At 47.9% G+C, this 17,231-nt stretch overlaps 1 protein-coding gene across 2 annotated transcripts in view; it reads right to left on the bottom strand.

Moving 5' to 3' along the window:
• The window catches only part of Igf1r (insulin like growth factor 1 receptor), a 289,576-nt gene extending 276,507 nt beyond the window's left edge, over positions 1–13,069 (bottom strand). The window contains exon 1 of one of the 2 annotated variants that reach the window (XM_004852704.4): positions 12,881–13,069. In XM_004852704.4, the coding sequence (XP_004852761.1) occupies positions 12,881–12,974 (94 nt within the window). In that variant the 5' untranslated portion in view covers positions 12,975–13,069. Of the gene's footprint in view, positions 1–11,990; positions 12,716–12,880 lie in introns of those variants that run through there. The other variant, XM_087188301.1, reaches the window with a different exon arrangement.
• Between the last annotated feature and the right edge of the window lie 4,162 nt (positions 13,070–17,231).

Here is a 17,231-nt window from a genome sequence, read left to right as displayed (position 1 = left end):
CACCAGCAGTCCCCAGGCTCATCATCCTCCACCCAGCGGTCCCGCTTCCTCCCGATGTCACCTTCCACTCCACTGGCACAGGCTGCCACTCACAACCTATGCGACCCTCTTCCTCCTGGGGTGCAGTCCCCCAAGACCTGAGAGTCAAAGACTCCGTCCGTCTGGCACAGTAGGGCCAGATGTCCTCCCTAAAACTTCCAAAGTGACTTAGAAATCCAACAAACCCTTTAAAGCCCACATACTCCTCCAAACTCAGCATCCTGTCACATGGCCCTGGACTTGCACTGCCTCATACTGTTCACCATGATCCAAAATGCTTGGGACCAGAAGTGTTTCAGATTTCAGGTTTTCCCAATTTTGGAATATTTGCATACATTTTACCAGTTAGAGGTCTCTAATCTGAAAATGTAAAATCCTCAAATCTGTGACTTTTTGAACATTGACAAGATGCTGGCCTGATGCTCGAAACGTTTCAGATTTTAGAATATTTTACATTTCAGATTAGGGATGCCCAACCTGTATTTGAATTTTCCCAACCTGACAGCTCCTTGGGATTGAGAAAAACATCAAGCATTTTTTTTCAAATGTTCTTCAAGGAGCAGAGTCCACCGGAGGCCATCAGTCTGGAAACTACAAAGAGGGCTTTGTATGCTCACCACTGTTCGCTGCCCACACCCCCAAGGTCAGGTGGGGAGACAACCTTGAAGCAGAGCCAGCCTAGATAACTGGGGATTCCTCCTCTTGGGTACAGAGAAGCAACCCTGGCTGCCTGGTTCCAAAGGCTGACATGAGGCTCAGACTTCTCAGTTCAAACGCTCCCAGCAGGTAAGGAAGGGAAGGCAGCAGGACAGGCCCTCCATGGCCATACAGGGAGGACAGAGATAAAAGCATCTGTTTTTTCTGCTGGGCATCTCAGAAACAGTGCTGTTAATTCCCACAGCACAACTGCTAGGGTGGCGTTATTCCGGATCAAAGATGGGGACCTGGGGCTGCAGCTCCACCAGGCCTCACACGGGAGAGACGGGAACTGTCTGTTGGGCCTGGCTTCAGGAGAGGCTGCCAAGGAGGCTCAGCAGCTCCTCGATGGAACTCCACACATCCATGCAGCGCAACAGTCACAGGGGGACTCACAAGGTGCCTTTTACAAGCCTCACTCGACATTAACAGACCAGATTCAAATGACTATGCTTACATTTTGTACAAGAAGAATCCCACCTTACAAGACTCCTCAGGAAGATCAAGCCTTTCAGTCATTTCTTAGATGTTAATTAAGTTCAGGAGGCCTCTTTAAACATCCCAGACAGGTAAACTTTCTTCTCCCAGAGGTAGGAAAGCGGTGCGGGGAGGCCCCTGAGAGACCATCAGAGGCCTTGCGCTTCACCCAAAAGAGCAGCAGGGGAAGAGCAGGCTGCTTGGGTACAGAGACCCTTAAGATCTGGCTACTGTCCCTGCAGGGTTCAAGGCAAAATGTTACCAGCCTCACAAAACCAAAACAATGCAAGAAACAGAAGCAAACAGTCCACGGTAATTCTCCTGGTTCCAAACAAACTCTGGTAAGAATCCATCTCTCTCTGGCCCGGATCTTGGCTTCTGCAGGCCAGCGGTGGCTGAGAAAGGACCCAAACCACCCTGTCATTCAGGAGGGGGAGAGCAACCAGCTGCCAGCAAGAGGGAGAGGCCTCGGGAGTGTTGGCTACTTCAGGCGCCGTGGAGACCACCGCACAGCAGAGCCAGCCCAAAGACACCTACCTACCTGCCGTCAGATGCCTGCTCCATGATGGCTGCTACCACCCTACAAACAAGCTAGAGCGCGTGAGTCGCTCACAGTCATTAAGCCTTATCCAGAGGAGACTTATGGAACACGGTCTCCATCCACAAGGTGAGCTTCCCTGACATAAGGCCAGACTCACAAATGGGTTTTCCAGTTTTAATTTTTCTATTCCCCTCCGGCTGCAAAAAGCCTAATGAAACAAATTAGATCACCTTATTGCTCCCAACATCCACAGAACAGTAACAGGTGGGGTAAAATGTTTCAGAGGGCAGAGCTACAATGACTAGGTGAAAAGATACTTCTTACACATAAAAAATCTGTCAGCGTGAATCTGAAGGAGGGCTCCCTTTAAGAAATCTTCCTTTTCTTGGGCTTCTCCTATATGCTGGGCACTGGACCAGAAACTGGGGACTCAAAGGTGACCAAAGCACCACCCCCTCCCCACAGTAGTGACACACAGACGAAGAAGAAGTTCTAAGAAAGGTACAGTGTAGCATAAGAGCAGGATCAGAGCCACCATCCCGCTGCAGAATCCAGGCCCCCGGAAGGTGAAACAGCTAATTCTTGAAGAAGTCGGCCAGAGGTCAAGGGTATAGAGACCTTCCAAACAGAGAGGCCACCACCCACCCAGGGAAACCAGAAATTCATTAGTTCTTGTTAAGCACCGTAGGCAAAATAAAGCTTTGTTACTGAACACACATTTATTGAACACTTACTATGTGCCAGCTTCTATACAATTTAGGGTGGTCAAAATACAAAGTATGTTCCATGCTGTATTTCGAGCACTATTCAAAGCCTGATTCAAAACCAGCTAGGGAGGAGCTGTTCAGAATGTCTGTGTGGAAGGCAAGCTGAAGCCCTTTCGGTCAAATAAATGAGCTCCGAACAAAAAATAATAAAAGGTAACCACAAGGAAACAGGTCTAAAGCCACTGTACACTGTAGAGTATGTGATCTCAGCAAGGAAGTGAGAAAATAAGGTTCTAAAGTTATAATACAGTATGAAATACAGAAAATGATCTGACAAAGCACAGCCAACTAAGGAAAGTATTTATTATTCATTATTAGGATTTCTGTCTCATGAAAATCCTAAGTACATAAAATAGCCCAAAGGGGACACACAGAAGAATGATAACAAAAGTGTTACTACACATTTAACTAGAGGGATGGAAGGTAAGCCTTGCTGTGTTTTTCTCAAAATGAAGCAGTAATATTGTTTTTTTTTGAGATTCAAAAGAAATATTTTAAAACTTTTACATAAGTCCCATAAAAGTACCTTAATACCCCAGCTGTAAAGGACACCCCATGTTTAAGAATCTGCCCAAAAGCTACAGTGGGCTTGCTGATATCATCTCAGAAGACCCTAACTCCCTAACAGTGAAGCAACCTCCCAGTGATTTCTGCAGAAGCCTGCACAATCCATATTTTCTTGCAATCAGCTCCCAGGAATCATGCCAGAAAGCAAAATAGGGAAGCTGTGGAGAAAGCCTATCCTCTGGAGGATGCAAACTCAGATAGGGAAGAGGCCGAATTTCCTGTCTGGCCACTAGATGGCGCCTGGGTATTGGGGAGGTGGGCAAAGGCACACTGGACACCTCAGCACTGGCAGGACCTGACAAAAGAAAAGATTAGGAGAGGCAACGAAATAGATCTTGGAAATGGAAGGGGAGCTTCGGGGCTGGCCACTATTTACTGGGGAAAAAAGTAAAAGCCACACTGTATTTTAAAAGAAAACTTCAATCTTGTTCAGCACCTTAGGCAAAATAAAGTTTTATTACAGAACATACATTTATTGAGCACTTACTACATGCCAGGCTCTGTATCACTTAAGGGCAATCAAATATCAAGTATGTACTATATTTCTAGCAGTATCCAAAGAACACAGACAGCACCAGCAAGTCTAGGGGCTCAGAGGGTGCAAAGGTCTGCTTGAAGCCCTTGAGCTGAGTATTAATTCACTTTTTTATGAATAAATGTATGAAAGAGCTAGTAAAATTATCATTGCACAAACGAGGAAACTAATGCATAGGAAAATTATATAATTTACCTGAGACCTCAGCCACTGAGGAACTAAGATTTAAAGCAGCCACCCTGGCTCTTCTGTCCTAAAATGACGAGGGCCAGGGGACAAAAAACCATACAGCAGTGGCTATGAACTCAAAAGGTGCACAGAGAAAATCAGGTCTGCGAAAAGCTTCACAGAGAAGCATCTCAAACTTGTTACAATCATAAAATGCATCTGGAGGAAGAAACAGACCCATTTGGGATGCTACTTTCAGAAAGGTATGGGCATCCCCATTTTACAGAACGACCAAAACAAAGAGATTTTTAGTTTAAAAAAAAAAAAAAACTCCTACATTCCACCCCTATATTCTGACTATGCTTTTCCAAATACATTAGAGAATATCTTAATTTGATTATTTAGTAAGGAAAAGGAAACCTTCTTCCACGGCTATTTTAAGTCTCTATATTTCTGTCTGAGACTCAAAAAAGGTAAATAATTTGTTCAGAGACATAGGACTAATGGGCAGCGAAGAAGAATCTAGAATGTGGTGACCTCCTCGTGCTCTGGAGTAGCACTTTATGTTACTGCGGGGGGCGGGGGTTGAACTAGTAGCTTAAAGAAGAGGAAAAATACTCCACACTACGGGAACCAGGAGCAAGACTTATTAGAGACAGGAATAGCATGGCTTAAAGCTGGAGCACAGGGTTGGGGAGGGCTGAAGAACCTCACTAAGAGCCCGCTCCATGCCTGTGACGGGCCTGAGACATGGTTCTTGGACCACTCTGCAGCACCGCCTAAGGCAGAGTCTGAGGTTGGCCCAGCAAGTCCACTGGACCTAAGGGCTGGCACAGGAGGCGGAGCTGGTCTGGAGGCTGACTGAGCCTGAGTGTGCAGATGTGGGTCTGGACTGGACCAGGGCAGAGCCAGAAACAGGGACAAATCTGAGCGACTTCAAGTGACTCAGTGAGGTCAAAAGAAGCATCAATTAACTGGGCTCTCCAGAAAAACATCAGGTGGCAAAGCTGAAATTTAACTAAAAATCCCATTCCGAGTCAACTGTGTTGCTGAAAATCTTAGTGAGGTGCATGTTAGAAAATTGTGAGGCCAGCACCCAACCCTAAAACACCCAAGGCTACTCTCAACGAAAGAACGCCCTGTGATTAAACTATACGGCGCTGTGACCTAACGTGTGCCTCGAACCCACTGCTACAGAAATCCAACAGCAGAACTAAAGGAAACCGGGCAGCAGATTCTCCACTGCGCTGTGTTCACCTGCTTTTGCAGCAATCTCCTCTTCAAGTCATGAATCTGTTACCCCAATACAATGAGACCCAGGGACGCCAGGTGGGGAGAATAAACACAGAGTAAATACAGACAAATATACAGGCACAGTTGATGAGGCTCTTACAATGTAAACATAGTGTGTAGCTAATGACTTAGCAAACTCCACAAACCTCTAGCTGACTGGACCATGGACTGTCACCTGGATTTTCTCTGGATGCTCCCTATTTTTTTCAAGTATTATTGAGAAAAAGCCACCAAGATACCTCAAATTTTGGGAAAACTCTTTGCTCCCTTGTATCATCAGACTTTTGCACCTAAAAATGGTATTAATTAAAATCTACTTGAACCTAATTGGTAAAATTTTATTTATGTAGTCAAGCACATTCCCAAACATCAATTTTATACAAACTGCTAACTGTATCTTAGTTAGCATTCAAAGTATCTCAGGAAAAGCTTAAAGTTCTGTTCTATAAAACTCTTCTGCTTTAAGATTGTCAATGTGTATTTGTTCTCCCAGGTCGAGTGTAATTTAAAAAGCAGAATGCTTTTAAAACTAACCAATAATTCCAAAGAAAGTTTAAAGAAACCCAGTGCCACGTTAAAGAAACTGGCCAAACAAAAGTATACAAAGCCCCAACAAAAATGTGCCAACTTGTGCTCGCTTCGGCAGCACATATACTAAAAACGTGCCAACTGCCAAAATCTGACTGGGTGGGTGGAGATATACACAATTTTGAACAAATAGTGTTCTTATTATGTAACTCTTACTAAACAAGGTCCCTGTGATACTGGGGGGAAGCCCTAAGACAGTGAGCTGTGAATAAAAGAATAAAATTTCAAACTCCTCCACTCACTGCCAAGAACTTTCTGAATAGTAAGTAACAGACTACATTCTGAAGTCTTTAAGACATAAATGTTTTTGTAAAGTCTTGCAGACTATGACCATATGGGGCATGTAAGGTAGGTACAGCCATCTCTGCAGCAGAGGGGCACTGCTGCACTCAGACACACAGTTCTGTAGTGAGCAGCTCAGCCGCCAGAAACAAGGAAGTGGGAGCTTCAGGCCCATCAGCTCAGATAAGTGGGCAGCTGGTGAGCTACACGGTCACAGCTGATAAACCAAGCCATCACCAGCACTCAGCACTCAGCCAGAGGAGAAACATAAACAATAAATAACAGCAACAATACACTGTAAAAGACACTGCAATCATAAGATTTCATCCCACATCATAAAAGAAACTAATTCGTTGTATTCCAGTAAAACCTGAACAGCAATCCATAAGTTTAAAAATCCTTGCAGTTCAGGGCAAGAAAAAGAAAAGTTAAAGTCTTGTTCACTTGCTTGTTTCTTTCATTTTACAAAGCAGCACGAGTAGCAGTAATTGCTAAGGCCTGATTCATAACTTTAAAACTTACAGTAAAATACACAATCAGAAAAAATTCTAAACCTAAAGGAAAAGGGGGTAAACCATTTCTCAATTTAGGTTAAAAAATATTTCCTTAAGATTTTGAAATTAGTTTTATAAGACACATGTGAAAAAAAGAGGAACATCTTCTCAAATACTACTTGGAACTTTAAAACATGAGTACAACTGACCATTTAAAAGCAAACAAGGGCCGGGGATTTAGCTCAGTGGTTCCACTGCCTGCCCCATAAGCACAAGGACCCAAGTTTGATACCCGGTACCAAAAAAATAAAATAAGATAAAAACAGACAATGATTTAGTCTTCTAAAGACCAAAAGTCTCAAAATCAAAGAAACTGTCAATATTTTCAGTCAAATGAAAACAAACGGATTCAATAAAAGAAACACTGAGGGAATGTGTACATCTGTTGAGATGACAACCTAACTTGTTTAAAAATCCTTTATTTACTACCCGTTTTATATACCAAACATATGCTCTTTTTTTTTTTTTTTTTTTTTTTAAGAACAAATCACTTCTTTGACAGACCTGCAGGGGTGTGGGTTAGGGGTGGGGTGTATCCATATTTCAAAGCTTCAATCTTTGTGAATACTGGAAGTCAGTTATGTTCCTCAAATGTTGACAGGTCTCAATGTCCACAAACACTAAAACTCTTGGTTTTTTGGTACTGGGGCTCGAACTCGGGACCTTGCGCTTGCAAGGCAGGTGTGGTTCCACTGAGCTAAACCCCTGGCCCAACATTGCAACTCCTGCCTCGTTTCCTCCCCATTTTGAGCCAAATTCATCTTTACAAAGAACTAGAAGACTTCCTCTTGCTAATCTGATGCCAAACTCCATTTTCCGGGGTGGGAGTGGGGGGGGCTCTGAGTTCATTGCTCATTACATGCTTTGTTGTCTTTAAAGCGTTCAGAATTTTCCCTCACATCATCTCAGAGAACTCAAGAAACCGTATCCCTAGCATTGTGGGCAACTATTATACATTTAGGACAACTGAAGAGTTCATCTTATGGGCTAACACCTGTCATAAATTGTCTATGAAAAACAGTTCAAAGCAAGCTGGCCTTTGGGCACAAATACTTCTATGAACCAGGGCTGAGTCTTAAATGAGTTTAGAAAACAAATCAAAGAAAACCAAGTACAAAACATGTACGTTTTATAACTAAAATTTTCTTTAAAAACTTTCAGGAACCACCTCCACAATCACATTTTTGTCCCCCTCAGTTTTTTAAAAAGAGCCAGGTTTTTTACAGTTATTTAAAAAACCAAAATTATAAACATTTCCTTATGATTATCAGAGAGCTAAGTAAGCAATGTGCAAGTCAAGAAAACTTCCAAAATAAGTACGTAAGTTGTGTGTGTGTGTGTGTGTGTGTGTGTACTAGGAACTGAATTCAGGGCCCGTGCACTGAGTTGCATGCCTAGCCCTTTTTCTACTTTTTAAAACAGAGTCTTGCTAAGCCACTAAATGGCCCAGGCTGGGCTCGAACTTGCAGTCACCCTTCTTCTCACAGATCAAACATGCAAGGCCACATTCATGCACAAACCTAACACTCTGGCAAAAGGCAGCCAGGACACTGCATGTTTTTAGACACAATTGTCATAATCAGTGTTAGAAAAGCAGTACGGTAGGCAAGGATCTGTATATCACTACCTACAGTGACACTCCAACATAAGGGAAAATATAAATAAGGAAAAAATAGTGCAGCCAATAGCAAGGACATTAGTTTACTGCAGGTCTCAAGTCTACAGAGATGTTTTTAAAGGGATAAAGGGACTTACAAGGCTGCCTACTTTCTGAGAACTATGTATCCCATGCTGAGTCTAAAAACAATGTAAATTTTCAAGTAACTTCCTTTCATGCAGAACAAAAGCAAAGCCCTCTTTCTATGCAGACTCAGGTACTGCCCAGTACAAAGTCAGCTCTCATACAGTAGGTGCCCACTAATTGCTGGCTGGATTCAACTGCTTTTTACAGCACATCTTACAAAACAAATGAGACCAGAATAAAAAGGAAATAACAATCCCATGAGGGCGACCCATGGCATATGGGGGGGGGGGGAGAGTAGCTAAGGCAACAAGTGAAAATGATACAGTTGATTTTCATCACACCCTGGCTCTTGCAAAAGCAGAAGCAAGAAACATTTTTATTAGTAAACTATGTCTTAGACAAAGACCAAAAACCAATGTACACAACTATTCTCTAGGTCTTCGTACGATCAAAAGGGAAAGATGAATTTGGATAAAGGCACTGCAATATAAAAACAAAAATGCCTTGGCTATATTTTTAAATCTTTTTGTTCTATGGGACATTTAATTTTTTCATGAAAATCACTATACGCCTGAAATAACTACTACATCCAATAAAGACACCTCCTCCTGCTCAGATTCTGGAGCCATTTAAGAATCAAAATAAGCAAAAAAGAAAAAGAAACCATTGCATTAAAACAAACAGTACATCCTTCATCTTCACTACAGTACCACTTGTGGTTAATATGGTCTATCAAAAAAGAGTGTCAATTCTTTACCATCTTAAAGCAGCACATTACTTCTCTGTTGGAAAACATACCCAATAAAACCTGAAAGACACATAGTCATCCATACTGCATCCAGTCTAAACTCTATCCTGAAAAGACTAACATCGTTTTAGATTCATATGAAGATTTTACTGCCAAAACATCACTAGTATTTTGGTTGTATGGTACCAGGGACTGAACATAGAACCTCCACAGTGAGCGCTAAGACTGGCCCCTTTTTATTTTTTCATTTTTCGGCAGGGTTTCACTTCACTGCTAAATCGCCCAGGCTGGAAGGGAACTTTCCATCCTCCTGCCTCAGGCCCCCTCCCAGACTGCTGAGATTATAGGTGTGCGAGACCATGCACTTGTGTTTATCCAATCTTCAAACTATATATGACCAAGACTCTTTATTTCCTGCTTGCCTATGTCTCTGATGGTATTGAATCGTTTATAGTATTGCTAGAATTCACAGATCTGAAAAACTCACCATTTTTTTTAAAGGGTCATACCAACCTACACATCAGATTTAATTTGGAATTTTGAACTAACTTTTATTTTATGTCCAACGTAGCACAATATATTTTCAACCTTAGCATATTTCTTTAAAAAAAAACAAACAGGTTTATTGATATAATTCACATACATAAAAGCCACCAATTTAGAATGGATACTTCAGTGGCTATCAGTATATTCAAACCTGTGCGACCATCACCACAATCTAAGTTTAGAACATTCTCACCACCTGGAAAGAAACCCTGTACCCCTTAGCAGTCACTCTCCATTCGGTGCTTGTCCTTCTCCGGCCCCTGGCAACCACTAATCTACTTTCTGTCCTTGGATTTGCTTATTCTGGACATTTCACATAAATGGTACCAACAAGACAGGACCTTTTGTAGCTGACTTTTTTCACTTTTTCTGATGTTTTCAAGGCTCGTCTACTCAACCTTTGCGTATTTCTTAGAGAAGAATTTTTCCAATCCTCTTGACAAACCAAACATATGACCTTTTAATCTTCAAATCCTGGCCCATAAGCCACCCCTCCACAAAACACCATTTACTTGCTGTTTCCCTCTAGAGAGACTAAACTACAACGTACTAGTTAGGTACTTTCAGAAGTTCTTATTCTGGGTTCTCCTTCTGTGAGGTAATAAAAAACACTACCTTCTTTAAACACCAACGTTTCCCCTATCTACATTTCTCTGATAGTAGTCTCTGCTGTACCAAGAGCAGAAGATCACTAAATTGTGCCACTAAATTGTGGCAGGGGGCTGCCACAATACGTTTAAAGTTGGTGTGGATTTCAACAAAACAGCCATCAGATTATTTGGCTGTCACTCATAACTCCCAATCCTGCCTTATTTAGAAGATCCGCTCACATTACAGTGGTACAAAGTAAATATGTCCATATGACTGCAGTCGTTGCCCAAGCTGCCAAGTGTTCCACTGTAGGTTAGAAAGAAAACACTCACCTCGCTGCTGTCCCACTCAAAAATCATTAATCCTCAAATATGCCAACAGAATACCTACTGCTGATCAACAGCATCCCCCTCTTCCTATCTGCCCAGAGATCACAGCCAAAAGATGTCCATCTCTGACAGGACTGGGCCACTTACTCCTGAGCACAGTGGTCTGTACCTTTCAGCCTTAAGTACATCATTTAGTTTTCAGAGCTGCAAAGAGGATGGGAGAGTCAGCTACCGACCGAGTCAAGATTTGGGGGTACCTTCTGCCCATCCATCAGATTTGACTGCATTAACCATTTTTAAAGGATCCCTGGGAAGAGTCTGGGCAGCACAGGATTACAAACACACTTTAGGTATCCTTCCCTGCCTGTGTTGAGAAAGTGCCGCCTTTTAGAAAGAGTATTCTTTCTGTAAAACACTTCAAACAGTAAGACGTCCTATTTTAAATGCTGAGTACTGCCCCAGGGAAGTCAGGCCGTCACTGCTATTTTGAATTTCAGAACTTGAATTAAACAATAAAACTCAACTGCCGTACTATTATAAAAGATCGGCTTTCAGGCGTCTGGTAAACTGTAGCTTTTACCGGTTAGAAACCTTCCTCTGTCCCCCAAACCCCACCTAAATCCCCGAGGAAAGAAAGGGAGCCTGAAGCCTTTCGCCCAATCCAGTGTGTGCTCAAAGTCTGGAAAACAATGAACAGGCGAGCCCAGATTTGTGGAAGGTCTGGCCCCCGCCTGCGTCTTACTCCATGCAATAAACAGGCGAATTCTATAGAGATCTGCTTGCACTCCATCGTGGGCTCCTTTCTTACGAGAAGTTTAAGAAAGATTTGTTTATAGAAAAAGCCTTCCTGAATTCCCCGAGATGGGGCCGCACAGCCCCCGCAGCCTCCGGCTCCTCTCCCTCTCCCTTTAAGGCTGGGTCGTTATTTTTCGAAGTTAATAGGCACCACCTGCATACCCTGGGTTAACATTACTCACCAGCAAGCCCTGACCGTTCCCAGCCCCAGTTCTGCGTCTGCATCTTAAACTTTCGATCGTGTTCCAATTACCCTAATATCTCGAATGTACCAGTATGCCACACTTTATTATTTTTGAGAGGAACAAAACCCCCTCCTTCTCCGGCCTCCACAAGCCATGGGGAGCTCTCACTCCCGAGCTTCCCTGCCTACCGCTACCCACCCCTACCCGACACCACCAAAACAAAAGCTATCAGATTGCAAGCGAAGCGGGCGCAGAGCTATACTGCCTATTAACTGCGTACAAAGGAAGTGCGGGGCGGGGGGCTGGCAGCGCGACACAACTCTGGCCACAAAACCAAGGCTCGGGCTGCCCACTCTCAAAACAAAACACTTCCCTCTTGCCGCCACAGGTCCCGACGCTCCTGAGATGACAGCGCTCAACATCTCTGGCCAGGGACAGCGTCTAGGTGTCCCGGTGTGGCCGTGAGGCTGCATCGATGCCCCGCGTTCCGAGAACGAGTGTGCAAATGCACGTGGCCTCTGACCCCCTCGCCCACTAGTGCCCACCTGGACGTGGCCCTGACGCCCCAGACCCTTCAGGGGAAAAGGCATCCGCGGGCGGGTGGAAACGGAGGACCGTCCCAGAGCCCTCTGAACTAGGAGCTCGGCCGCGCTCCCCGGAAGAGCCTGGCCAATGGAGGTCCTCGACCTCCCACTTCCCTAGGGGCGCTTCCCCCAGCCCTGAGGCCACACGGGGCAGCGCCCGGACGGGAGGGGGTGATCCACCGCCAAGTGTGGTGGGAAAGACCATGAACCCAAGGAGTTCCAGGGGCAAGGCAAGTTGGGAGGCAGGAGGCCGCCCCGGGATGTTTGGAAACATCCCGGGGCTGCGGGCCTCTCCACCGGGCAGCCCCCAGGTCCACTTGGACCCCGCGGGGCGGGCGGGTCCCCAGTATCCCGCCACCAAAGAACCCCGTCCGCCCCAACGGCGGCCCGAGAAGCGGCCACGGGTCGTGCTGTCACCGCCGTCTGAGTGCAGCGCGGGGCTCGGCGCTGTGCGCACAGCGGCCCGGGCGCCCGGGAGAGCGAGGGTGGGGGCCCCGGGGACAACTTTTCCGCCAAGTCCCCGCGCCTGGCCCGGCCACCGGGCCGTCAGGGTGTGCGCGCTGCTTCACCACCAGCCGCAGGAGAGGGCTCCGGGATGGCCAAAGAGAAAACCCGAGGCCCTTCCCGCGCGGGGATGCTGCGAAGCGGGGCCGGCGGGCTCCAACCCCGCGATCGTGGGCCCTCCGGGCCCGCTCGTGCCTTCCGGCCGAGCCCCTCGTTGCCCCGCCCCGCCGCGCCCGAGCCCAGGGGCCCAACAGCTGCGACGGTGGCAACTCGGGTTTCGCAAGCAGGGCGCAGCCCCTCGAAGGAAAAGTTCCCGCAGCGGCCGCGGGCGGCTGGCACATACTCACTTTCTCCACTCGTCGGCCAGAGCGAGAGCGCGGCGGAGAGAAACAGCAGCCCCCACAGCGAGGTCGGGGGCCCTCCTCCGGAGCCAGACTTCATTCCTTTGCTTTGGGACGAAATTCCTCTTTTCAAAAAAAAGGGGGGGGACAGAAAAAAAAAGTCTCCAACTCAGTCTTCGCTCCCCCTCCAAAAACAAGGGCGAAGGAAACAATACTCCGAAAGCGGCGCCAGCCGGGCCCGGCGGGCAGCGCGCACGGGGCGGCGCGGGGCGGCCACTCAGCGCCGGCAGCCGCGGCCCAGGGCTCGGCGGAGTCGGGAACCCAGGGCGCGCCGGGGCGGGCTGTCGGCGTCGTCGGCCTCCATTTTCAGGAGAGGCGGGCGCGGGAGGAAACTGCACGGGGGCACAGCCCGAATCCGCCTCGCGGGGACGCACACGGTCGGCACCCGAGCCTCCGCGGCGGGAGAGCGCGACGCAGCTGGCAGGATCGCCCCGAAGTCTAGGTCGCGGGCAGGGCCGGCGAGGGGCAGGGACGCGGAGGAGAAATGAATGAGCGGCTCCCCCTCCTCCTCCTCCGGGCTCCGCTCGCCGCCGCCGCTGCCTCCCTCAGCGCCGCCGCCACCGCGAGCTCCTTCCCCGATCCAGGGCGCACACAAAGCGGCGGGCCGGCCGCACCGCTCAGCGCTCCCGCCGCCCGCCCGGCTCCCGCCGCCTGCCGGTCCTCGCGGCCCGGCGCGCTGAAGGTCACGGCCGAGGCGCTGCGCCGGAGGGCTCCGCGGGAGGGGCGCGCAGGGAGTGGAGGGCGGGGGTCCGGGAGGGTCTGAAGCGCCGGCGGGACGCCGGGGACAGCTCGCTGCGGCGTCCCCTGCTCGCCGCCTCTCTCGAGTTCGCCCGGTGCGCTCGCTCCTCCTTGGGTTTTTTTCCTTTTTTTTTTTTCTTTTCCGCTCAGCGGAGTTAATGCTGGTAAACAAGAGCCTCAACCTCGCCGCGCCGCTGCCGCCACACGCTGGGGACTCGCGCGCGCGCTCCCGGGGCCGCGCACACGTGCCCGCGCGCACACTCCGGAGCCGCCGCAGCCGAGGCGCGCCGAGGGCCCGGCCCAGGCCGGCGCATACCAAGAGCCGGAGCCCGGATCCACGGACGTGCGGAGCGGAGCCCGGGCGTGGGGCGCGAGGCTGCGAGGCGCCGCCCCCACCCCGCCCGCCCCGGCACACGCGCACACTCACAGCCACGCGTGCGCGCGCCCACGCGCTCCCGCCCCCACCCGCACTGCGCCGGCCGCCCCGCACGCGCCCTCCCTCCCGCAGGACTCTAAAAACAATGCCCCTGGCGCGGGTCCTGGCTCAGCGGCGGAGAGGCCGGGGAGAGAGGCGGGGACGGGAGGGCGGGAGTGCAGGCCGAGAGCTTCATTGAAAACAACAACAGTGCGGCTGGAGGCGCGCTGCCCCGTTTCGTGAAAAGCTTCATTGTTGCTTGCAGCTGTTGCAAAATAAATAAATAAGTGCGGGCGGGCGGCATTTTTTCGCAGAGGGTTGGAAGGCCCGATCACGGCCGGCGGGCCACACCTGGGAGAAGGGGGACCCCCTGGCCACCACGCCGGGCACTTTTCTCGCGAGCCTGGGGCGCCCGCAGAGTCTCACCCGGGGTGCCCAGAGTTCCGGAGGGCGCGGGGGAGCCCGAAGGGGCGGGCATGGCCCGCACGCCTCGGGCCCGGGGCGCGAGGAGAGGGAACCCGCCGCGGGCCCCCAGCCGGGGAAGCGGCCCAGATCGACGGCCCCGCGTGCCGAGGGCTCGTCCCCAAGGCGGCCGCCAGAGGGCGCGGCGGGGCCCGGGGAGCGCTGGCCCGCCGAGCGAGCGTCGCCTCTTTCCCGCCCTCCGGGGGAGGAAATGTGGGGGCCCGGCTGGGGCTCCGCGGCTGGGGCTCGGCGGCCGGCCCTGAGCGCTCCGCCTCGCGCTGCTCTGAGCTCCAGCACGTGGGCGGCTGCGGGGAGCGGTCGGGCGCGTGCACTGTGCGGAGCTGCGATCCGGGAGCTGGGGGGGGCGTGTCCGAGGGGCGCCCCCGGAAGGGACGTGGGGCCGGGATCCCGACGGGGACACAGCTGCTGGCTGCTGTCCCAATCCGGGAACGTGCAGCGCACACCCGGGAGCGGTGCCCACTGCGGAGAGCCGCCGCACCTGCCCGGGCCGCCACGTCCCCCTGGCTCCGTTTGATGCGTAAGTGACTGGCAACCCGCGCCACAGCAGCCCCACGTCTCCTCCGTGGCTCTCTCGAGTGTGCCTGAGACATTTCCCCGAGGCGCGACGTCTCCAGAGCTGCCATCGGATGCACAAATACTGCGGAGCCAGGTCCTCAAAGGGGGAAACAGCCCAGCAATGGCTGGAAGGAGTTCGAAAAGACGTGGACTTTTTGAAAATAGTGATTGGACCACGTGTCGCTCTTAATGTGGTCGGGTTGCATGACTCAGGCTAATTGATGTCAGTGATAAATAAAAAAAGAAGATGGCTAATAGAAGGATTGTGATTTAACAGATCGAGGAGAAAAAGTGCCTCAATCAGGCTGGCTGGTAAAGGGGACTTGGTCTATAGGAAGGAAAGGTTTATTGCTTGGGAGTTGTAAAAGATTTCTGCATTACGCTGCGCACCCATCTTTCGTAAGTGATTTCTTAACAGTTAAAAACAAATCAAAAGCCATCATAAAAGACACTTAGCCCTTATTTTCTGTATTTATTTTCTGGATCAGTTTTCCCCTTGGAATTTTTTTTAGCTCAATTCAGTGAATCAGTTGTACAGAAAGAAAACATTTTTTTAATGTAATAGAGTTATGCATATGGGATTGTTTTCTTTAACATAAATTCAGCTTAATTTTTAAATAAAAATATTTCCGTTTTAGAAGTTCCAGGACAACAACAAATTTAGTCGAATCTTAAATTTAGCATGCATTGTTTTAAAATTAGAAACTACACATGAATAATTTTGTCTACTAATTTTTAGATATTTCTTCAGTATTCCCTCCATAAGGTTAGCCTTAATGCTTGCAGATCCATCCTGGTACTTTAAGCAGAATAATTGTAATTAAACGCAAAGGAATATAAATATTGTATTTTCATATATTTGGTATAATATATTTTCATATATTTAGAACTTTTAAATACTGTGATGGCTGTGTCTAGACGTCCCCCCAAAGCCTCGTGGCTTCTTCAGAGGAGGCTGGATCTAGAGTGTGTGATGCTGGGATTGATCCATGGTGCAGTGCTAGGCTCAAGGGCACTAGGATTAAGGGTGTGAGTGCCACCCAGCCTAAGTAGCTTAGATAAAATATAAAGGATAGAAAAACTTGTGATCGTCCCTTGTTGCTTTGTTACCTTCTGCCTGCCATGAACTGTTTCTCCTCTGCAGTGACACCCTGCCTTGGAGCCAGCCCATTATGGACAGAAACCTCTACAAACTGTGAGCTAAATAAACCTTTCCTCCTTTGACTTTGGGTGTTGGGTATTTTGTCTCAGCAACAAGCAAAGTAACTAAGACAAATACATACTGGTAAAATAAAACAAAAGTTTAGTTCTAATTTTTAGAAGTGCAACCAAAAATCTTTCAAAACTTTACAAATTAATATTCTTAGTGTTAGTAATGAAAATGTTCATCTGTGTGTCCCCAAGAACACAAAAGTATATGTAGAATACAAAGAAGTACATACAGTTATTTGTAAGAAATGTAGAGGTTTGTTTTGGGATTGGGGTTTTGGGATTTTTAAATCAAGATGGTTTTTTATTTGTGACGTTTTTAAATGTTTTCCTAAAATAGTAGGAAGTCAACAAGATTGATAACTTTAGGTTAGGAAGTTAGGTTCATTATACAATTCATTTAGAGGGGGGGAAAAACAAAATCTAGGTTGTCTTCAAGCTCTACCTGACTGTTTGAAAAATATTTTTATTTTGTTTAAGGATTATATTCTGCACACCCAATCAAACTTTTTTTTTTCAATCTTAGAAATAAACCATTTAGACAAACCTTACTTGGAGTCTGCTTTACAGCCATACTGACAAAGTGTCACACTTTTGATTGGTTTGCACCATTTTCCCCAGGTGTCTTATAAAATGTCCTTTTAGGGTAGAAACTCCTGGCTTGTTTTCTTTTTCTTTTTAAAAAGCTATTTTCTTGGTAGCAGTTTTAGCTCAAATTATTCTGAGTGTACTAGACTCTGCAAAGACTAAGTATCAAGTGAAAAGATGAGAAATAACACAAACAATAATTAACAGGTATCACAAGAAATATAGCCTGTTATGATACATTCCCAGAAAGGAATGTTAAACAGCAGAGAAAGTGAATGAACTACAGCCACATACATCAAGTGTTGATCT

This window comes from Heterocephalus glaber, unplaced genomic scaffold (genome assembly GCF_053883595.1).
Source record: "Heterocephalus glaber isolate CG9 unplaced genomic scaffold, H.glaber_assembly_v1.0 deba00001531, whole genome shotgun sequence".
In the NCBI taxonomy this organism is placed as follows: Eukaryota; Metazoa; Chordata; class Mammalia; order Rodentia; family Bathyergidae; genus Heterocephalus; species Heterocephalus glaber.
Note: the sequence above shows the minus strand (reverse complement) of the source record. Positions and strands in the feature narration are given on the sequence as shown.